The sequence below is a fragment of the Trichoderma gamsii genome (assembly GCF_001481775.2).
Source record: "Trichoderma gamsii strain T6085 chromosome Unknown Scaffold_2.2, whole genome shotgun sequence".
NCBI classification, from domain to species: domain Eukaryota; kingdom Fungi; phylum Ascomycota; class Sordariomycetes; order Hypocreales; family Hypocreaceae; genus Trichoderma; species Trichoderma gamsii.
Genome location: NW_020171339.1, coordinates 125,092 through 148,216, shown reverse-complemented (window position 1 = coordinate 148,216; position 23,125 = coordinate 125,092). Strand labels below are relative to the sequence as shown.

General features: G+C 51.7%; 5 protein-coding genes across 5 annotated transcripts; 4 read left to right on the top strand and 1 right to left on the bottom strand.

Moving 5' to 3' along the window:
• Window positions 1-217: 217 nt before the first annotated feature.
• Window positions 218-2,995, top strand: TGAM01_v200595 (hypothetical protein; the record flags this gene model as incomplete). Its single annotated transcript, XM_018808205.1, has 2 exons — window positions 218-288; window positions 364-2,995. The coding sequence occupies 2 exons, from the start codon at window positions 218-220 to the stop codon at window positions 2,993-2,995; spliced, it is 2,703 nt and encodes a 900-aa protein (XP_018658605.1).
• A 550-nt stretch (window positions 2,996-3,545) lies between these two features.
• On the top strand, window positions 3,546-4,770 carry TGAM01_v200593 (60S ribosomal protein L4-A; the record flags this gene model as incomplete). The annotated part of the gene is made up of 2 exons (XM_018808204.1): window positions 3,546-3,750; window positions 3,917-4,770. The coding sequence occupies 2 exons, from the start codon at window positions 3,546-3,548 to the stop codon at window positions 4,768-4,770; spliced, it is 1,059 nt and encodes a 352-aa protein (XP_018658604.1).
• A 468-nt stretch (window positions 4,771-5,238) lies between these two features.
• On the bottom strand, window positions 5,239-6,705 carry TGAM01_v200594 (hypothetical protein; the record flags this gene model as incomplete). Its single annotated transcript, XM_024548584.1, has 2 exons — window positions 5,239-5,450; window positions 5,775-6,705. 2 exons carry the CDS (start codon window positions 6,703-6,705, stop codon window positions 5,239-5,241), a joined length of 1,143 nt encoding a protein of 380 aa, XP_024406595.1.
• An 852-nt stretch (window positions 6,706-7,557) lies between these two features.
• On the top strand, window positions 7,558-12,555 carry TGAM01_v200592 (hypothetical protein; the record flags this gene model as incomplete). The annotated part of the gene is made up of 1 exon (XM_018808202.1): window positions 7,558-12,555. One exon carries the CDS (start codon window positions 7,558-7,560, stop codon window positions 12,553-12,555), a length of 4,998 nt encoding a protein of 1,665 aa, XP_018658602.1.
• Window positions 12,556-16,971: 4,416 nt separating this feature from the next.
• Window positions 16,972-19,164, top strand: TGAM01_v200591 (malate dehydrogenase (oxaloacetate-decarboxylating)(NADP+); the record flags this gene model as incomplete). Its single annotated transcript, XM_018808201.2, has 4 exons — window positions 16,972-17,149; window positions 17,364-17,794; window positions 17,867-18,192; window positions 18,258-19,164. The coding sequence occupies 4 exons, from the start codon at window positions 16,972-16,974 to the stop codon at window positions 19,162-19,164; spliced, it is 1,842 nt and encodes a 613-aa protein (XP_018658601.2).
• Between the last annotated feature and the right edge of the window lie 3,961 nt (window positions 19,165-23,125).

Sequence of the window (23,125 nt, the reverse complement as noted above, 5' to 3'; positions counted from 1 at the left end):
ACTTCACTTGCCAGCTTGGCCCTGGGACGCCTCTTTCATCAGTCAATTTCGACAGTGAGCTCTATTGTTAAGCTCAACCGAGGGCTTACGACACGGCGCACATAGGGCTCTGGCCGATTGACTCGCAGCGCGTCGCATAGGGCCGCTGTGACGCTCTATCCCAGCATCTCACAAAATCTAGACGCCCCGTGGCTTGACAGCCCAACGACGAATCAGGATGAGCAATCCCATAGAAAACATGCTCCAGACGGGGTATTTCACCACGTCAAGAGCCAAGCATGGGCATTCGTACGTCCCAAGACCTATGGATAGCTGCCTGGGCCTCTGATTGAGAACACAATAGCTGACCACGTTGAACCTTAGAGCGTCTGTCGATTCCCCGCTGCGTCCTGTGCGCTTATCCACGCCACCAGAGCCGCCTATATCTCGCCTCGCACCGCGATATTACGACGACATTCCATATCGCCGCAGCTCAAACCCACCCCCACCCACTGTCGAAGATGAGGTTGATTCCCTTGCAAAGGAATTTGGTAGCTGCCTCAAGCCTGTGGCCGATGAAGAGCCGCAGGCAAGGGGGGAAGTTGACCAAATGCCAGTCATGGAAGAAGTTTTTGAATACAATCCAGAGCGTCGCTTTGTGATAGTGCCAGGCGCAACTCCGTCAAGCGCACCCGAAAGCGAGACTGAGCGTCGCTTTGTTATAGTACCAGGCGCGACTCCGTCAAGCGTACCCGGAAGCGAGGCTGAGGACAAGGCTTCCAAAGATAAAGATAAATTTCGGCAGAAGAAGAAGGCGCCGATATCTACGTCTTCTTCACCAGAAGCACAAAATAGAAGAAAGATTAACGAAGCCGAGAACGTGAAATCCAATCGTCTTAGCGCCTCTATTCCTCAGCTAGAGAGGCGGGGAAGCAGACAAGACCTGCCTCGGCTGGAGACAGACGTGAACGAGAACCGGACACCAAGCCATCATCGAAGCAAATCTGCCGTTAATGCCCCCCGCCCGGAGTTCACGCAGACCTCTCGCAAATATGGGGAGGAATATCTTTCGCCGCAAGTGACAAAACATGGATCGATTGGCCGGGACAAGACCTACAATGGATATGGCAAACCGCCTACCCATAGTAGCGCTAGCCTGGGCGAAGCAAGCGAGAGCAGAAGAGACGAAGACAGGTATCATAAACGAAGCGCAACAGCGACGATGGAGGGACGACCGAACTCAAGTTTTGAGCCCTTGTCAAGGCCTATGTCACACGATCGAGTCAACGGATCTCGTCCTCCAGACAGCAATCGACCCCTTCGAGATGACCTCCTGAGAGATACTTATGCTTCACATAAGCCATCCGTAAACGAAACCTTGAGAGCTCCATCGCCATCCAAATTCAAGGATCAAAATTCTCCGCGGAACGAAACCTTCAGCAGCTCTTATAGAAGAGGAAGCCCGGTTATCATTGATGACGACGACCATGCATCTGTTGCATCATCACGCAGAGGTGGCACTAGTGGCCGAAATTCTCGCTCTCCTTCTAGAGTTCCAACGATGCCAATTTCGTCGGCGAACTCATTAGGGTTGCCAGAGGATTGGGTGCCTAATCGCCGCATGTCAACTACTTTCCCGCTCAATCAAGAGAAGAAGCTCCAAGGCGACCGAACGCCCCCAGTAATTAACCTTCCATATCCAGATGATGACGATGCGATTGTTGCTTGGCCAGAGGAGTCAGCAGGAATTGAAGCTGCGCGGCAATCACGGGCAGATACTGCATCGCCTGTTCTGATGCCACCAATTCCTCGGATTGACGATGATCACGTGGCACCAGACGAGAAAATCATCAAGTCTCCAACATATAAAGAGCCATCTGTGACAACGAAAGCGTGGCAGCCACCTCCATTTGATCCAAATAAATCCGCAGTGCGTCCTGACCAAACAGTTGGATTTTACCGGCGCTACTCTGAGACTAGAGGTCATGATGAGCAGTCAGATTTTCCAAACATCCCAGAATGCAAGCGCAAAGAACCTGTAGCCGGGAAGATGGATTGGCTTACGCTCCCCAGGACAGAGTTCAATATCTGCCCTGATTGTTATGGCCATGTGTTTGCAGACACCCAGTACCGAACTCACTTCCATCCAGTCCTACGGCCAACAGGCAACGCAATTGCGTGCGATTTTGGTTCATCGCCTTGGTATCAGATAGCTTGGCTGCTCACGCTGAAACATAAGGTGCCCGACCTGCAGCTATTTCATCATCTTGCGAGGGTCATGTTCGATTCTCGCGACTATCCGTGCCCCGTCGAACGCAAAGTAACGCGGGTTTGGTACACCGTAAAGGACCCGTATACAAGGCGGCCGGTGCCCGAATTTGCAGTATGCTATCAGTGTGCGAAGACGGTGGAGACTCTATTCCCGAATCTTACAGGGGTCTTCATTCCGCTCGATCCCCGGAATGAGCCATCGAGAAACAGTTGCTCTCTACAATATACGCCTCAGCGGAAACAATTCGTGCTGTTCTTCGATGCTTTTGAAACCACATCGGACAAGAGCTATGTGACTAACCGGAAGGTAGACGTCGGCGACCTTTCCATGATGCTTACGCGATTGAGCACTCTGAATGAGTGTCGCGAGGACCGCCGCGTGAGCGAAGGATACTGGTACGTGATGGAGTATCTACCGGATTTTACGGTCTGCGGGGAATGCTATGAAGACGTCGTTCGGCCTCAGCGCGCAGAAGACAATGTGATTGCTCAGAATTTCTATTTGAAGCCGACCAAGCTGCCCATTGCAACGTGCCAGCTCTATTCGGCTAGGATGAGAGATGTTTTCAAGAGAGCTTGCAGGAACAATGATCCGCAGTACCTAGAGGAAAAGGCTCGAGAGAGGTTGAAGATTGAGAAGGACGTACACAGCAAGTTTCTCAGCCTAGTAAGAGATGGACGCAACACCGCATGGACGGACGAACAGATTGATAAACTTAGCAGAGAGTGGAAGAGATGGGAATAAAGTGGTAGAAAACTAGAAACATCTTTTATAGGGTCAGTTTATTGCGTTGGAAATAAGCATAGCGAAGCTCATATCATTAAGATGGCATACATGGACATGATAAATGAAACTAGCAATATGACATGATGACAATAGATACATGAATTACCCCTAAAATACTATGAGCTCTGACTTGAAGCTTCTGAAGTGCCCTATAAGACGAATTCCTTCGAACGTAACATTTCTCTTACTAAGCCGTCTCCTAAAGAGGAAATGGACCTCATAACCCTGTCACAAATGCCAAAAGGGCACTCACGTGAGCCCCGTTTCTACTCGCTAAGGTACGTACCCCACTAAACTAGGGTCCGCCCACCAAAAATTGCAAGGAAAATTCAGTGAAATTTATCGCGGGTCCAGCAGCCAGCAAACTTTCCACCTCTCATCGCCAAATTCGACCAGCCCGACGACCACGGTATGCTGCACCCTATCTTCGGCTCTGAACACAGCCTTTTCGCCTCTTGAAAGTTGCTAACTCTTCAATCCGCCATCAGGTCCTAGTCCTACCATCGCAATGGCTTCACGACCTACCGTCACTATCATCGGCAAGGATGGTGCTCCCTCTGGAGCTACCCACACCATTCCCGCCGTCTTCGCCAGCCCTATCCGACCGGATATCGTGAAGCAGGTTCACACTGGCATGGCCAAGAACAAGCGCCAGCCTTATGCTGTCAGCGAGAAGGCCGGTCACCAGACCTCTGCTGAGTCTTGGGGAACTGGTGAGTGTCTTGAAAATCATGGGGAGGCAAGAATTTGAGATGCAAATCGAGACAAGGCGGGACTATAAAAATTTTCCTTTTTTTCGTCCAGCCATCGCGAAGAGCCTCAACGCGCCCGCCGAAGAACTCTGTTTAGAACTGTGCTGACTGTATTGGAATTGTTCAGGTCGCGCCGTTGCCCGTATCCCTCGTGTCTCTGGTTCCGGTACTCACCGTGCTGGTCAGGCCGCCTTCGGTAACATGTGCCGATCTGGTCGCATGTTCGCCCCTACCAAGGTCTGGCGCAAGTGGCACGTCAAGGTCAACCAGGGCCAGAAGCGATATGCCACCTGCTCTGCCCTGGCTGCCTCCGCCGCCGCCCCTCTTCTGCTCGCTCGTGGCCACCAGATCATGACCATCCCCGAGGTTCCCCTGGTTGTCGACTCTGCTCTCGTTGAGGGCAGCTCCGTTGCCCGCACTGCCGCTGCCCTCGCCCTCCTCAAGGCCGTCGGCGCCGGTGCTGACCTCGAGAAGGTCAAGGACTCCAAGAAGCTCCGTGCCGGTAAGGGTAAGCTCCGTGGCCGCCGCCACCGCCAGCGCCGTGGTCCTCTGGTTGTCTACAACCCCGAGGTCGATGGCAAGGAGCTCGTCAAGGGCTTCCGCAACATCCCCGGTGTTGAGACCTCCCCCGTCTCTGCCCTCAACCTCCTCCAGCTCGCCCCTGGTGGTCACCTCGGCCGATTCATCGTCTGGACCTCTGCCGCTTTCAAGGCTCTCGATGAGATCTACGGCTCTACCACCACTCCTTCTGCCCACAAGCGGGACTTCCTCCTGCCTTCCAACGTCGTCTCCCAGGCCGACCTTACTCGTCTGATCAACAGCAGCGAAATCCAGAGCTCCCTCAACGGCCCCAAGGGCGATGCTGTTACCCGACGATCCGCCGTCCAGAAGAAGAACCCCCTGCGCAACAAGCAGGTCCTCCTGCGCCTGAACCCCTACGCCAAGGTCTTCTCCCAGGAGTCTCAGAAGAAGCAGGAGTAAATACTTTAACTTTCTGGGTGTGCAGCAAGTTACGAACAATGGGTTTTTGGAGGAGGGATATATCATGGTTTCATAACGAGGCGTAATGGCTTCTGGAAAGGTTGAACTCTTTGAATGAAAAAAAGACGAAAAGAGATTTGACTTTATTAACAGCGTGTGTCTAAACAATGTGATTTTACGAACAGGTCATCTTTTTTGATGACTTGAACCAATATCTTCTTCTTCCCCGAGTACGTATCATTGTTCAACAGTGCATGCTGTGTAAAGTAGTAAGCGACCTGTCACAAGTTTTCAGTAGTTTCACAGATTTTCAGTAGTAGGAAGAGAATTTAGATCATTCCAATCTATGTGCTATGTACATAGGTGCTCTGCAGTCTATGATTTTATCTTCTCAATAGTATATCTAAGAGCCGCTCTCCTTAAATCATGTTCTCTTTCCACCCCCCATTAGAATCACCCATCTGTTATTCATTGTTCCTTGCCAGGCTCATACTGGTAACCAAGATCAGCCAGTGTCTTGGCTCGACATCCATCCTCTTCAAATTTGGTCTTGGCCTGCGGGGCTAGTTTCCTCTGCCAAAACTGTTCGCCTTCCCAGTGCGGAGGTTGCTTGCCGACATGTTTCGCCTTATTTACCCAGTCATAAAACTCATTGATGTGCTTTCCATCGTCTCCTAATTCTGGGTATGTATGCAGTGCTTCTCCTCGAGTCTCTTCCAGCTCTTTGCTCCATTTGTTCATCTCGTCGTCAGAGGGTAAAGCCAGATCATTAGCCCATACCGCTGAGAATGCCGCTGCCTGTGCTTCTGCCAGGGGCCATGGAACAGATTTCATATTCAGAGCCGGGAAAACCAATGTCGGATGCTCGATAAGGAACGTGTGGTGATAGAGCCCATGAATGCCCCGCCCGGTGGTTATAATCTTGCGGCCGAGGTTGTTGAGGAAAGGGTAGCCAAACAAGAATCCAGTGCAGAACACAATGTAATCTATATCTGTCTCTTTACTTCCATCTTTGAAAAGAACGCCTCGCTGATCTGGCAGAAATTCGACTATTTCGGGGACTTCTTCACACCCGATGTGAGAGATTTTGTCGGGTGAGGTGGGATGCCGCACGGACATGAGCGTTCTATCGGCCACTTCGTTGATTTGAAGAGCTAAGTCAAGACCAGACGGCCCATTTCCGACGACCACAACCTTCTTCCCTCTAAAGTGCTCGTTCTTTCTATACTGCTTTGAGTGGCTGATGATGGAGGGATGGGCTTTGTTGAACTCTTGTAAGTTCTTGATGGAGGGTATGAAGGGCACTGAGTAGTGGCCATTGGCGACGACTACGGCATCATAAGTCTCCCGAATGACTTGGTCATCGTTCACCGTGGATGATGCTTCCAAATGCCACTGATCTCTGCCATCCTGAGATTCCAAGTTGACCTGTGTCACCTGATGGCGGAATTTGATAAGATGCCTCAGGTCCTCAGCATATCGAACAAGATATGCTTGGATCGCCTCTCTCTTGGGAAACAGCCACTCATCCGCCGGAAACGCCGTATCGTGAAACTGCATCAGGGATCCGGGAATATTCGCATGAAGCCTCTCGTACATGGGCGAAGGGAAGATGGGCGCCGGTGCTCCTTCAGGCCAGATGGAGGGCTCCGGGCCCCAGAACGGATCCTGCTGCGGCACGGGCACCTCCTTTGGCGCAAGGCCGCTGTAGTGCCAGACGCCGCCGACCTCATCCTGCTGCTCGAAGATGGTGATGGAGTCGACGGCGCCTTGGGCTGTGAGGTATCTGGCAGCAGCCAGGCCAGCCGGCCCTGCGCCGATGATGGCGACTTTCTTGACGTGGAAGGGCTGCCGCTGTTGCTGCTGATGCTTTGCTGGCACGGCTGAGCTGCTGGCTGCGGTGCCAACAGCAGGGCTTGACCAGATGCCGCCCATGCTATTGGTCGTTTCTCCTTGGACGGCGCAGGAATCAGTAGTTGCGATATGCATGTAATAAATATAGTAGATATAGATATCTCTAGTGCCCAATACAGAGGGTAAAGTGTTTTAGACAAAATCGTATTGAGGGAACCGGGCCAATGGTGCCCAAACAAGCGAGCGAGCGTCTGCTTGGCGGCATCGCCAGTTTATAGCAGGAAGATGAGACGATGCAATCACTCTACGGGATTTATAATATCGGCTAGGCGGGCACCTGGAGATCGGATCTGTCAAATAGTCGCATGAGAACATGCCGGCGTCGGATGATGTCAGCCACTTGGGGCTCACTAAGTGCTTTGAAGTAACTTTGTAGGTATCCGTATGGCCTGTTTTGGCGCTGGACCGCGGCTGGATGTATCAACGCCAGGTGCATCAGGTGCCTAGTCGGCAGCACACACCGCCTGCCCCTCTTGGCCAGCTCTCCAGTCTTCTTTCTAGCAGTCTTAGGCCTGTAGCTCACCCCTGCAACCTTGGATTTGTGTCGCTGCGAGATTGGGCGAGCTGCAGCCCAAGCAGGACAGCGCAGCGAGGCGAGAAAAAAAAAGTGAGCTGCATCTCACTCCAATCCAAGTTCATTCACGCACCGCACCTACGTGATAGGTACAACGCATCAGCGACAGGGGAAAGCAGGAGAACCGCCTACGCCAGAGGCTGCTTCTTTCCTTTCTTTTCTTTTTCTGAACCCTCTTTTCCTCTTCTCTCCTTCCTCTTCGATTCCCTATCATGAACCACCTTGAACCACCCTGCTATAAGCATCGCCAGAGCCGCCCCTCCACTAGATGATCGGCGCGCGCCACCAGTGAAGCCGCCATGGCAAAGGACGATGCCCAACTCGACGTGCTGCGCAGCACCGAAGCGACGCCCATCGCCAAGCTCAGCCCTGCCATACTCGACGCAGAAGCTCTCGTGATCGAAGGCGTCATCACCGTGACATGGCCGTACAGTGCTGTGACCAAGTCAATCGCCTTCATCCTCGCCGAACGCGATCCCCTGCATCGACGCGACAAGGGCCAGCTCCGAGTCGAATTCCAAGGTGCCGCGGCCAAAGCTCTTGCAGACGCACATTTGGGAGGAGGCGATGAGGTGCGGCTAAGCTTGGACGGGGTGCGGTGGGAGGAGAACCAGGCGTGGATGAGGCGGCCGGGCACACTGGAGTGGCAGATGAAGTTTACAAATCGCCTGCTGCTAATGATCCGCAGGGCCGAGAGCCACGATGTGGACACAATCAGCGTCGATGTGGGCGGTAATGAAGGAGATGAGGAGTCGATAGAGCAGCCCCAGACGATGAGTCCTTCGCCTTCGATCGAAATCGAGCAGACTCATTTCGCGAACCCCGTGCCACGAACGCCGCTTTCCGTCGTCCCATCAAAGAGATATGCCTATGAGACGCTAGGGCCTGGGGAATATACCTCTCCGGCATTCATCAAGAGAGCAAGAGTGTCGTATGGCTCGCTTTTTGAAGGTGGTTTTGATATCTTTGACGAAGAAGAGCCTCCAAGAAGCGCCAAGAAGAAGAAGAAAAGAAGGTCTCTATTCAACATGAATCCGACTTCCTGGAGATATGCCAGCCGGTCACCGTCACCCGAGGTGGAAGAGCAGCCTACCGAAAATGAAGAACAGGATGAAACCACGCTCGCGAATACGGAAACTGTTATGGCAGAAGATGGTGAAGGAGCCAAAGAAACCGAAAAGAGCGATCAGTTACCGGTTGCCCAACCACAGCCAGTAATGGTAGATCACGGATGCCAAACTAGAGAGATGAGCTCCAGCCCAGTCAGCGGTGTCCAAATCATTGCCGAATCCAAATCAACGGGAATATTACTACAACCTACGCCAACCAATCCATGGAAACATCAAGACATGGGCCACGTGCTCCAACAACCATCACCGCTCTCATTTGAATACGCAACAGCTCACAATGTACTTGCTCAAGTACACGAGTCAGAACCTATCCGACAACCGGAAATTCATGCGCCGCATAGTGCATTTGATCTGTCCATGAGTATAGACCCAAGTCTACAGTCGCAAGAAGCAGATGTTCATAACCACCAGCATTCGTACGATATGATGGCGGCTGAGATGCAACCGCCTCCACTGCAAGAACACGAAGCTCACAGCCCCCAGACACACGATGGGCTAGCTTGGGTAGCCGATACATTGGCGGCAGCGTACCCTACGATGCCCACTCATGATGTGCATAATTTCCCTCAGGGAAGCTTTGCTCGGTCATCTCACACATTAAGAGCTAGCCCTTCTGATGAAACGCATACGTTGGCATCTGCAGGATTTCCCAGCGTGGGAATGCAGGGATATGCTCAAGTAAATGAGGCACACACCATGCTGTCGTCGTCCTTTACGCAAAGCGGTGTTCCAAAGCCTAATCACAGCTATCTTGAACGCCGTGAAGATGATACCGAGACTGCTACAGTGACCGCTACGTTTGGCAGAGAAGGAAGGTCAAGCCCCCCGCAAGAGAATTCCAGCACAGATGAATCACAAGAGGAAGAGGAAGATAATCAGCGCGGTTACTACGGCTGGAATAGGCAAAACAGGAACCCTGAGGAATCATATGATGACGAACAGTATGTTGAACAGAGGTCTGGCGAAGACGAAATTATCGAGGAGGACGATATCACAGAATCCGAACTTGAGGAGTCAGGATCTGACGCGGACTACGAATCGGGATCTGAATATGAATATGAATCAGAGTCTCGAATTCATAATGAAGCCGCACAGCCAGCACTTCATATTCCAAGGCCATTTATTCCAATCCCGAGACCGGCCCCGGCTGCTCCTAAAGAGCCAGTCGTTATCAGCCTTTTGTCTGATTCTGAAGATGACGATAGTAACAAGCCCACTACTGCTGTACAGGCCAAAAGGGAGCAGAGCGAAGAGCCTACGCAGCCCGAGAAATATGAGGCTAATGAGCAGCCAAGTGAACGAGAAGACGAAGATATGGATGAGGATGAAGATGAAGATGAAGACCAAGATGGATATGAGGATGAGGATGAAGTTGAAGTTGAGGATGAAGATGAAGAGAGAGATACGGATGATTATGTGGAGGAGGGCGTGGACGCGGATGAAAGCGCGGATGAAAATATGGATGAAATCGACGACGTGTCCGATATTGGAGAGGCCACCAAGATCAAACCAGTAGTCAGCCAGTCATCCAAGAGATCCAGCATGGTGAGCCAGCTGGATGGCAATAACGAACTCGCTCTGCTTCAACATGACGAACTGGACAGGAGTGAAACCAGCCAGTTTGAAATGGACCATCCAAACTTAATACTGTCACCTAAATCCGACAAGCGCCAATATGTCAATATAGCGGAAACTATAGTCGAAGCCCAGAATACGGCGCCTATCGTCAGCTCCCCGCTCGCAGACAAGACCTCACCACAGCCTGAATCCGTTAACGCCAATGCCAACAACAAAGAAGAGATTGCTGCTGATAAGGAGATGCACGGTATCTCTAAATCACAATCACCAGAACCTATTACTATCGAAACACCGGCTGTTCTAGGAGAGACTGAGGAGGCGCCGATAGCTCAGCAGCAACAAGAGGGAGAGCAGGAGCAGGAGCACGAACAAGAGGTTGAACAAGAACATGAACGGCCAGAAGCTGCCTCATCTAAATTCATAGATTCTGCAGAACCAGCTGCTAAGCCATCTGTGCACAATTCAGATATACCAGCCGACATGGCCGAAGAGCAAGAGATTTCGATCCTGCGGTCCACTACCAACGATGACCAGCTTATGGAGGATGCTGAGCCTGCTGCTGGCTTGGAGATCCAGCCAATCAGCCTAGAATCGAAAACAGAGGACGATGCTGTTGCTGGACCGGACATGGAGATGCAAGATGATGTGCTAAATTTACTGGGAGAAGAAGCTGAGATTGTCGAAAATGGTTCGGAGAAGGAGATCGGCCAGGTCGACCAAGGCACTGGAGAAATTTCACCAATTACCACAGGAGAGCTTGAAGTCATTGCATCATCACCACCCCCGGCTACTCGGACTGCACTGTCTTCGCTGACATCTGCGGCTGTACCAGCTCTAGATGAGCAAGCGGCCACAAAACAGTTATCAATTCCACTGGAAGCTCAACAAGACGACCACGAGGTTTACCATGATGTAGCCGATACTGTCGTAACAGAAGAGGTGCCACTGGATGTAGATGAATCAGCTCAGGCGGTGGACGAAGACGCGGAGGAACCTGTTTACCACGATGTGGAAGAAGGCTTGGAAGAAGACACGGAGGAAGGCGTGGAGGAAGACACGGAGGAAGGCGTGGAGGAAGACACGGAGGAAGACGTGGAGGAAGACACGTCAGAATATGTGGAGGAAGATGTGGGAGAAGACGAGTATGAGGATGCAAGAGAGGATGGAGGCGACGGCGACGATGACGATGACGACACTGCTATCGAGCAGCAACTCATGGCCGAATCCCAGCTTTATTCCACTCCGCAGAAGGCACATGATTCAACAGCTCTCTCGCAGCCCCTTGAGGCAGTTGAAGAAATCCATGAATGCAATCATGCTCATCACCACCATGCTCATCATACAGAACAGAGCACACATGAACGTGGCTCTCGCAGGGCAGAGCCTGAGATGCTAATAACGGTGCAATCTCTTCGAAGCCACTGCCGTGCCAAAAGAGTCTCCAGTGGTAGTTCCGATAGCTTCCTAACTGATCCACACGCTTCGTTTGCCAGGGGCTCTCCCAATAAGGCGAGCCAATGTCTAATTGGAGATGAAGAATCGCTCCCGCAGCGATCACCGCGCTCGTCGCGGTCATCACCACGGAGTAAGGCCGAGCATTCAGAGGGTAATGCGGCACTTGCCAAGTCATCCTTCCAGGAGTCTAAATCGCCAAAGGAAGCCGGTGCGCCGACATCGCTGCGCGCAAGACGCGGCGTTAAGGGCCCGGCTGATGCCAGCATCCTACTAGCACAAGCTCTTTCAGAGCCACCAGAGCGCAGTCCTCAACAGCTAAACAGCCCAACAGAATCGCTGCGTGCTAGTCGTCACAAGTCTGATCAGCCGGATCCGAGCTCGCAGTTGACAGCCGATTCCAGCAAGAGTTCTCAACAGCATCTTGAAGGAGAGACTCCGCAAGACGCAGCTCATGACGCGTCAGCAACTCCTCGTCGGGATGTTACCCCAGAGTCAACGGCCACAGGACACAATCTGAGATCGCCCCGCAAACCGACCGCTGGCAGGCCATCTTCTGCTGCTAGCTCCGTGGCTGAGGATGTGAGCATCACGTCTCTGAAGCTCCAACTGACTAAGAGCCTAAGAACAACCCTGCCGGACTATTTACCACTCAAATTCCTGCGTGCCTCGTTAAATAAAACGGCCGATATATTAGCCGTTGTCACTGCCACTCCGCGCGAACCACACCGACCGAAGTCTGGGCCCCGAGACTACATGCTCGAGTTTAACCTGACCGACCCTTCAGCAGCACCAACGACAGTCGTCATTGCGCACATCTTCCGGCCACATAAGTTTACTCTACCTGCTGTCCAGGCCGGTGACATCGTGCTGCTGCGTCGCGTCCAGGTGGTGTCAGTGCAAGGCAGGGGATTCGGCGTCCGGGCCGGAGATGCCTCGGCATGGGCAGTCTACGAAAAAGACAACACGGAGATGCTACCGCAGATCAAGGGTCCGCCAGTAGAAATCACAAATGAAGAGGTTGAGTATGTACAGGGGCTGAAGAGGTGGTGGAGTCTTCAGGATGACAAGTCGTTGGCGAAAATCGATAAGGCGAATCAGCGAATGTCACAACCAAGCAAGGACGATACGAAATGAACTACAGTACCAGCGCCAGTAGGGTAGCAGACGATGATTATGAAAGCGATCTCGGGGGATGCAAAATCGGGAGGAAACAGCTGATGTGGATGAAAGCGACCTCGGGAATGCAAAGACTCGGGAGAAATAGGGAAAGAAGTCAAGGGAAATTCACTAAAATGAGGCAACTGGGATGAATTGTAATTGGGGAAACAAGTTTACGTGACTGACAAGCTCTTCCTTTGTTTTTACATGCTATTCTTTGGTATAAGAAATCTTTAGAAATGGGCAGAGAGAGGGTGGCTAACGATTCAACGAATTACTACTATACCTACCAACACACCATATGTAAGATTACTAGGAGAGAAGTCTAGGCTTTAAAATTTAGTGGCATCAAGCCATAGCCAATACATCAACTCTTTTTTTTTGTGTCGGCAGATGTTGTCTCCATCCCGAGCTCGGGATATGAAGACAACCCCCTACGTGTAAGCGAAGATCTCACATGTTTAGAGCAATCTAGGCGAGGGAATAGGGATAGACAAAGGTTCAACGGTTTGCAATGATAACGACAAGCTGAAAGTCGAATGTCGTAAGCGGAACTGCCCAGCAGGGAATGGTTGGCTCTCCATCGGCCGATCTGAGCTCGACTGACGTGAACCTGCCTGAGGCTCGACAAGCCCGGTGGGTAATACTACTAGATAGAATAGATCTGAAGATGGCGGCGAGCATGTGGTTTGCGGGGTTTCGTGGCTCAAAGAAGCTTGTTCGGGCCGGAGTGATTTGGGGATAGATCCTTATAGCTTGCTTGCCGAGCCGAGAATGGTGTGCTGGATAGCCCTGTCTTGTGATTTTGAGGGGAAAGGCCGTTCTTCTCCAGGATGGACGGATCTTGGCGGAGCTGCAGCTAGAATCTAGACCCTAGTAAGGAAAGATGACAGGTACAGGAGGAAAGCTTATCCGATGCCGGAATTTGTTGAGCGTGTACGTGTTTTGAGCAAACCTCCAAGCAAGACGAGATGGATCTGAGCTTGTTTGTTGGTTCGTTAGCTGCAGCGCTATTGTTAGTAGATTGTGGGGGACCATTTGCAGACAAGCCGAAGTATTCCGGTAGTGGTTTGCTAGTTGAAGCTAACAGGCGCGAGGCTGAACGGCATTAGCTAGATAGCTTCGCTGGAGTTTGTTTTGAGTGCCGTATATCGGGGCTGCAATGGCCAAAGGGAAGAGACGCAATTGAGTCACCTTGGTTTGCACATGAGCGTACCGGTACTTGTAACGTGCTAGCAAAATGGTGTGAGTGAGAGGAGCGTCTCATTGGTAGGAAGTGATACGTGTATGGTGAATATCCCATCCCCCCCGCGGAATAGCCCACTAGGCGGAGATGGATGGCGGATATACTTGTAGACAAAGCACATGCGAGCATATGCAAATTTGATACCCGTTGGTAGTCCACGGCCATAGTTGCCATGCAAACTTTGTAATGGAGATTTAATTATCCAGAGAGGGGCGAAGACGAGAAAGAAGAAAAAGAAACGGAAGCAGTGGCGGGGCAATATAACAAAGTAAATATGAAGAGGGTTTCATTCAATACGGCATAAGGAGTGCCTAATAGGAGGGCTGTAATTTATAAAGCAATTCTCCATAGAAGGTGCCAGTTTTCATATCGGCGGCTCCGTATCAACGGGAACCACATACAAGAAAAAAACAGCTGAAAAATCCGGAAGATGGAATAGGTTCGATTGGACATAGGAGTCATGATATGGATTATCGCGTCCGCGGGCTACCCGTGCTACGCTGCAGCTTGAAACAACAATTAGGTGATGCGAATGCTGCATGGCACGATGCCCAACATTGGCGGGTTTCTCTTACCTGTTTTACTGCAAGCCATCTATACGCATTCGAACAAACAATCCGTAGTCTTGAAGCATTGGGGGAAAAAAGTTCAGATGTGGCACTAAGGTGCCGCGAAATTGAAGTAAATAATTGATGGGGCGCGCCGGTGCCGATTCCAGGGTCCATAACGGGGCTCCGGTAAGGCCCATAGCGTGGCGTGCAGGGGGGGCCCTGGCTCTATAGACGGAGGCTTTCGGGTGAGATCGGAGCGGATGTGATGCTTCAAGTGTGTCAACTGGCAGAGTCAGGAGCATCAGCTGTGGCAGCAGAGGTGCTGGCTGTAGGTGTTTTTGACACGAAGGAGCAGGAGTTTTGCGCGAGCACCACCGGGGGGGCCGAATACTGGACACGTCGTGAACCTGACAAAGGCGTTTATTTTGTCTTTGCAGGCAAACGCTCCCTGCATGTGACAACCTTGATTGCTTGACAATCCATTGATCAGCTTGATAGAGGTACCCAGGACAATGAGCCTTGGTTGGGCCTGTAAGTAGAACGCACACGACAGAGTCTCGTGTACCAGCAGCAATAAGCCCTAGGCACCCATGATCGACTCAGCAGGCGCTCGTTCTCTTCATTTTGCATTTCGCATTTCTCAGCAGCAAACCGGCCCGGATCCGGGACTCTGCCCGGGCGGCGTCCTGAGTTTGTCGTTTTGCGTGCTGATTTGTTCGTCTCGAGAAGAGAAAAAAGAATGTCTAGAGAAGAAGAGGGTGGAGACCCTTACGGCAACGAAGCTGATTCGCCAGCCCTGGGCCGCTATGCCAAGGCAGGTAGTGATTGATGTGAGAGAGCAGGAAGGTGCAGCCGCAAAAGGGTGTCTAAGCGCAGCAGGAACGCCCAGGTGCCGTGACTTCTTCAGGATCTCATGCGACTCCTTATCTGCAGCCCCTATTATCGCAACTCCTGCTTCTCCTGCTCGTCTGCTCAATACGCAATTCATCCAACTTCACCCAGCGCATCAGTCCATTATCCCCTATCGCCAACTCAAAGCACCTGAGCAAACCACCACAGGAAAAAAAAACCACAGCGCCAGGCTAGTCTTCGTGTCCCCACCACCCCCCTGCGGATCCCGGAGTCCTGGCGCCGGCTGCTGCAGCTTGGGGAACCAGATGCAACCAGAGCTACCGCGCGCAATCCACCTGGGCGCAGCCCCTGCCACGGGCACCCTGCCGGCGATTCTGGCGATTCTCGACCGGAGGAAGACGGATGGCGAGTTGATGGACGGGCCATGTTGGGCATCGAGAACCGATTGATGCGATAGCGCGCCCGTATTTTGCAGCACACCACATGGAAGCGAATCTTGTGCGTTGCGCCAGCAAGCCCAGCAACGCCTACTGACCGGAAAGAGGCCGGAATCGCCTCACAATGATCCAACAACGCCAGCCGACTCTAGCGATTTAACGATATAATACTCGCCCGAGATCCTCTGCCCGTCTCTGTCTGTGCTCGCAATCTATCTGTCAATTCTGCATTCCATCTACCGTGCCTATCCATCCCATCGACCGTGTTAAATACAAGTCACTTATCGTTGTTATACTTCACGAGACGCAAAGACCAGGTAGACTTTCTTAGCCTGCCCCAACAGACAAGCCTCGTCGGTAAGTACGGAGTGAAACTCTGTTCTTTATCTTGTCTTCTCAGATTGAAATTGCTGCATCCCTTGATCCTTTCTTTTTACCTAATCTTTGTCGCCCTTCCTTTACAATCCTCTCAAAATTTCCCAACCGTTTGCAGCTCAGCTCTATCCCGGCCCGCTTGCGCCAGGTACCGGTACACCTCCGAGTCATCTTGGCTTTTACTAGGTATTACTGCACCATTCGCCCACACGTTTCACTTTTTTCTCGTTCCGCCAATCTTTGGTTCTGTTTCCCTACCTTTCTTTCATTTTTCTTTCTTTTCGTTTGTCATTTGCAACAGGACCCCTATTCCCCTGTTGCAAGCCAGTCCCTTGCCACCCCTCCATTGTTGGGTTTGTCGTTTCGGTCGTGTGATGCCCAATGCAATCATTCGCCTCCGCTGCGCTCTGAAACAGACCCGAATCGTCCCGTTCAGCTTCACAATCCCCTTCACCCCCCTTATTAGCTCCGCGCTCATCTTGTGTTGGGTCGCCAACCGATGGTCTTGCCGTCCTCTCTTCGGGGCGGATCCTGTGGAAGGCTGGGGTTATTAATGAAAAATCGCAACCCCATCTTCTACAGGGGTCTGAAGTCTAGGGCTGCCGCTGCTAGTATTAAACCACCATCGCCGTCCTCACTGACAACGACCTCGACTGCTTCGATCCTAAACCCAGCTAACTCTTCTTCTTCTTCCCCTTTGCTAAGCAGCAACTCTCACTCTTGCGTTTCCTCAGCCTCTTCGCTGAACACAAGCCCAGCTCTACGTCACCCATCAATGGCGTCGAGTTCCCGGAGTGCCGACAGCTCAGACGTGTACACCCCGAGATCAGCTTCGCCCACTCCGTCCGTAACGTCGGGCCGTTCCTCTCGCACTGCAGTGTCTAATAAGCGCATGTCCATTTCTAGTCGCAGGCTGACCGATTTCAACCCAATGTCTTCAGTCGACGTTTCCGCTATTGAGGAGGCTATGAAAGCCGCATCCCTCGACCAATACCGGGGCTACGCCCAGGACCACTATACCGAGGTTAAGCAGGACCACGAAACCGAGTATCTCAAGGAGTCCGACGCATCCGCCTATCAGGTTCTTCGAGAGCCATTGTGGAACAAAGGTATGTAAACGCTATTTCCCCATATCGATCTACATTGCTGCTGCTATATTTATCCTTTTTACTTTTGCCTTTGCCTCGGTAAACCATGATTTGTATTGTTTGAAGCTATTTCTACGATAAATTTCTTGTTTGAACGATCTCAACGATACAACTCTCTTTACAATCGAAATTTCACTGCAATCGTTTGGCTAACTTACCGTCTTCACCATGAAAGGTCTCTCATTCACTCCCGAACAGCGAGTTCACAAGAACCTGACCGGTCTCCTACCCCACGCCATGGAGAGCCTCGAGACGCAATGTGCCCGGGCCATGAAGATGATCAACACCCGCCAAACCGGCATCGACAAGTATCTATATCTGTCGAGCATCAAGGCTCAGAATGTTGACCTCTTCTACCGCCTGCTCATGGACAATGTCCGCGAGCTGATGCCCCTGGTCTATACCCCCACCATTGGCGATGTCTGCCTGCAATACTCTTCTCTATACACCCGACCCGAAGCATTATACATCTCCATCAAGCAGCGAAAGTCAATCCGAGCAATGCTCCGTAATTGGCCCTGCCCTAACCCTGATATTTGCGTCGTCACTGATGGATCTCGAATCCTGGGTCTTGGTGATCTCGGTATCAATGGTGTTGGTATTTCGGTAAGTCGCATTTCAGAAACACCTCCCCTCTGGCTCGTGTAGCTCCAAAAGCTAATTGTGACAATGCTGCAGATCGGTAAACTAGCTCTGTACACGGCGGCCGCGGGCATTCACCCTGCCAAGACTCTGCCCATCGTTCTGGACAGCGGCACAAACAACGAGACGAACTTGAAAGATCCTTTCTACCTGGGTCTGCGCCAGAAGAGAGTGTCTTACAAGGATCAACAAGACTTCATGGACGAGTTCATGGAGGCCGTCAAAGAAGTGTACCCCAACATGGTAGTTCAGTTTGAAGATTTCGACAGTGAAAAGGCTTTCAACTACCTGGACCGATACAGAAATACCCACAGGGCTTTCAATGACGATATCCAAGGCACTGGTGCCGTTGTCCTTGCTGGGTAAGTTGATGAACTCGGATCTAGCTCGTTCCGTTTGTCGTCATTAATTCGCTAACGCCAGGCAGATATATCAACGCCGTTAACCTGTCGAGTGTTCCTCTGGAAGAGCAGCGTCTCGTTTTCATGGGTGCTGGTTCGGCCGGTGTGGGTGTCGCTAAGCAGCTTGTTGAGTACTACACCCGTAGAGGCTTGACCGAGGCTGAGGCCCGTGATAAGTTCTACCTGGTCGACACCAAGGGTCTAGTGACTATGGATCGCGGTGACAAGCTTGCCGAGCACAAGAAGTACTTTGCTCGTGTTGACAACAGTGGTCACCAGTTCCGCACCCTGGAGGAGGTCATCGAGTATGTCAAGCCCAGCGCTCTTGTTGGTCTTGCAGCCACTCATGGCATCTTCACCGAGTCTATTGTCCGAGCTCTCAAGGCTTCCGTAGACGCTGGTGGTTTCGGACGTCGACCCATTCTGTTCCCTCTCAGCAACCCTCTGACCAAGGCTGAGTGTACTTTTGAGCAAGCCGTGCAGTGGACCGACGGTTCAGTCGTTTTCGCTTCCGGTTCTCCTTTCAATTCCTTCACCCTCAAGGTAGGCGGCGATGCGGGAGAAATCACCTACCACCCCAACCAGGGAAACAATGTATACGTCTTCCCTGGCTTGGGTCTGGGTGCCATCCTCGCCAAGGCAACTCGCGTCACCGATGATATGGTGTACACATCTGCCGCAGCGCTTGCTGGATCCCTCAATGCTGAGGAGGTCCACATGGGTCTGATCTACCCCAAGATTGAACGAGTCCGCGATGCCAGCGTCATTGTCGCCCGTGAGGTGATGAAGGCTGCTCGTCGTGATGGCGTATCTGAGCTACCAGAGTCGCTCTGGGTCGAGTGGGAAGAGTGGGGTGATGTTGCTTTGACAAACTACATCAAGCAGCGCGTATATGACCCTACCTCCTTCCCAGACGCCAAAGGTCGGTTATAAATTCAACCGCAGCGCAAGGGGCTAATCAGATGGAGGGGTGTGGGAGGAATTAATATCAGAGCAGAGGGAAAGGTGACGCTTGCCACGACGTAATCCGGTGATGAGATGAGGGAAAGACTGCATACACAGAAAAAGAGGGACGGCGTTCAGGGTACAGCTATATCTCGTGCCGCTTGACACTGATTTAGAAGGCTTCTATTTCAGGATATTTCAGCCTTTTCTTGTTTGATAGCTTTTTTTTTTTTTTCCAATACCTTATTTTTGTTCATCTTCAACCTCTTTTTTTTCGCCTAATTGTGTTTTGTGTGATGAAATGAGCTTGGCGTTCTGAGTGTAATAGCAGAAGTTATTTTCCCTTCTCAGGTATTGGTTTCATGGTCGATGGGCGAGAACTTCGTTAGCTCCTTGGCCAGCTTTCCAGATTGCATGTTCCATCGGACATTTTCTGCTTTTCCCAGTCATCGGTCGAAAGGACAGTTGTGGTAAAGGAGGGATGTTAAAAAGAGGAGTAACAGTGCATTAGACGGAAGAAGTAAAAATAACGATCAAAAAAAGACCATCTGTTCAAGAGAAAAAAAGAGGGGTTATCAGATAGATCGTCGACAGATCTTGTCACAGTAGTGAGCTTCAGATAAGAAGCTTTTAAGCTCGGAAAGCGGTTAACGCCACCGAGGGAGCTCGGAGGGCCGAGATGCTGTCGCGGCGACCGAACGGAGGAGCAGTGCATGGCGTCTAAGACTTTGAACTACGAGCTCTATTTTCCCTTAATGGTAGCATCTAGCTGTATTTTCCCATGGGCACTAATTGCGGTTTCCATGGACTCATACGGACTAGAGGACAGGCTACTGCGCAGTGGAAATTTCATTTTCCGGGGCATCGCGAACTATACTACTTTTCTGCCCATTTGGCTCGCCGGGATCCGGAGTGCCGCATCCACCTACCGGACTCACGCAGACGCTTCCACAGGGCAAAAGCGTGCTATATCCACCGCGCCGATCGCATCGTCATTCCATTGTACTGGTCACTCGTCCAAGGGAAAAAGGCCGTCTACAGTTCATCTACCGGCGTGGCAACTCCCGTCCATCTCACGGAGGCGGCCACTGAGATGCGCTGTTGGCAGATGGAGGGGAAGGGGCAGGAAATGCCGGACGGCCTCCCGAGGTAACGGGGGATCCACTCCGCGGTTTCTCCCGTGGAACCCACACATCGCCGATGTGCTCGTTGGCCTGCAGCGACCCAGCAGGGAGTCTTTAGCGGCAGCCAAAGAACGGTCAGGAGGGCACACAGGAATTAGATCAGAAACGCAACATTAGCGATCGGCAAATCCCATCTTGCGCTATTTGGGGCTTGGCTGGGGCTTGCCAGGAGAGGAAGAGAGGCGGGAAAAGAACAATGTCGGCTTTTTGAAAGGGAGAGAGAGAGAGATATTTGCAGCAAGCTCACTGGGGCTGCGATGAGTTCCCCCCTAATGAGCATGACGTGGGGAGGTATTTACAGAGCGAAACGTCTGTTGGTCTGCACATGTCTATTGCATGCGCATCCTTCTACCTCGTTTGAGTCCTCGTCCGTATATAGAACTGCCGAAGGTGACAGCCCTGTGTGTGGCAGAATTGGCACCCCGTTTCACTTTGCACAGTACACTTGCTTTATTCCCGCTGTCCGCTAACATTGCTCGGGCTAGCGGGGCATCGTTTGCTTTGGGAAGCATGCAGGAGACCCAGCTTTTTCACTCTCGCGAAGAGTCATGACCTTTGGAACGGAGCAGATGCTACTACGGCTTGGGGCATAGTAACAGCTGGGATCATGATTGATGAAAGCTTAAAAATAGACTGGCCTTTGTTGTGCAATGGCATCTTTTCTGAGAGCATCCAACTGCGTCGAACAATGCCGAGCGTAAACGCTAGTCAATAGTAAGAGATGTAAGAAGAGGAGTGTAAGGCTGACCAATAGAGCAGCAGACCTACCCTGTATTGCCGTATTATTTCGTCTGTGTTTTCAATGGGGCCCTGAGACGCAAAAAGGTGCTTAGTAGTATATACCCAAGCATAAGAACGCGCGCATAGTGGCCAATTGGATGATGAGATGAGTGTTGCTTGTGTGTCGCATCAAGGCCGTTCATGCAGAGTAGTCGCCGTCGATGTTGATCCTGAATTACCAGCCAAAGTGGCTTAGGAGAGATAATTGGTGTCTCCACACAATCTACAGGGCGCGAGATGAATAGGGAGTAAAATGCGAACCTGCTTCTTTTTCCCGCACTTACCAGATACTTGTGACTTGTATATCAAAGTTGCGAGAGGAAGGAGCGCAAAAATTTTCATTCCCCCAAACAGAGACAACTTCGACAGCATTACCTAAGACAATCCAACATAGCAGGAGCAGGGGTCAAGCGCGATCGCAGCTACCACCGTCTGGGCGCAGGAACTCCATCAAGGTACAGGGTTGTACTGTAGAGGAATGTGTCGACAATACATGCAAGGGATAAAGCATCGTGATGAGCTGCCTCTTTTAGCATGAATCATGTGTTCTTGAGGCAATTCTAAAAGAAAGGTTATAATGTGCAGGCAGGCATCTAACCAATGAGACAACACTCAATAGCGAACATACAACCGATAAACACACATGGCCCGGTGGTGAAGCTGTGGTTTTGCATCCAACGGGCTTCCCGAAGTTGTTATGCCCCAGTGCCCATGGAGCGGACACCGTACACATGCAATAGGCGCTACGACGGCACTAGCTCTTGTAGCCATGGCGTACTAAAACAACATCACCACTTTTTCACCATCTTCGTACTTGCTGCCCCACTTCAACAACGGGTCTGGCTGCTGCTTGCGCTACAGGAGAAACGACCAGTCGGGCTCGTTGCAAAGGAAATTGGTAAGTGATTAATACTTGCGAGTGATTCGGGGTTTGCTGTCCGTCGTAAGAGTTCCCAGGTACATAGTGCCACCTTGGTTTGAATGTAGCGATGAGGTAAGAGGATGATGAAAGAGGAAGAGGATGATGACAGGCAGGGCTCGGCAGTACACGGCAGTACCAGCTGGTACCTGGGCGTACATATCTGGGCGGCATGCAGTGAGACGGTTACCCTGCCGGTACGGAAGAGAGACATTGGCTTCTTTCAGCGGTCCGGGGTGGTACTTCCCGCAGCTGCAGAGCGTCATCCTACATCATGGCAAATTTTCAATGCAGTTTCATCAGGTAGCTTGATCCAAGTTCACCAGGCGATACTGCTACTAGGTACAGCAATAGACACCAGACTATCTCGTGAAAGGGCTAGACCAGAGGCTGCAGCCATGGCCCTAGCCACAGCCAGCCATTTGATACGTTTTAGAACTCAGTAGCACGTTCTGCGCACGCCGTGCTGGCAGCAACAACCAGGTATATACGAAGCACAATCTGAGGTGATCCATCCAACTCGATCCGCTTGACGTTTCCAGCGACTTCTTTGCAAAAAAGCATCGCCGCCCGTCTCGCGTGCCCAACTCGCTTCCTCCCTTCAATACGGACATCACATGGGCGGAACAGACGGATCCGTCACAAACCTGAAGTCCAACCGATCCGGCATTTCAGGTTCACATCAGCACAGCCAACCAGACCGGCCAACCAAGCCAGAGCCTTCCACGGCTTGCATGGCGTCTGCCATCCCTCCAAGCCCAGCTTGTCAGCCCGAGTCCCGTGGCGTCGCCCCGGCCTCGACGACATCCACCGTCGTTATTCACACCCGGCGCTCCACTGCTTTTGTCCTTCACCGTGGCTGGCCATTCATTCCTCGCCCTTGGTCCCGAGAACGGTGTCTGGCCCTAGAATAGCCATTTGTTAGACAGCGCTAGACGGACGCACAAGCTTCGACGCTCTGGACTGGATCCGTACCGCCATCACCGATCACGCATGGAGGATACACGCCTAGTTCCATCTAGCAGCAGCTGTAGGCATGGCTGGAGATTGGTAATGGGGAAACGAA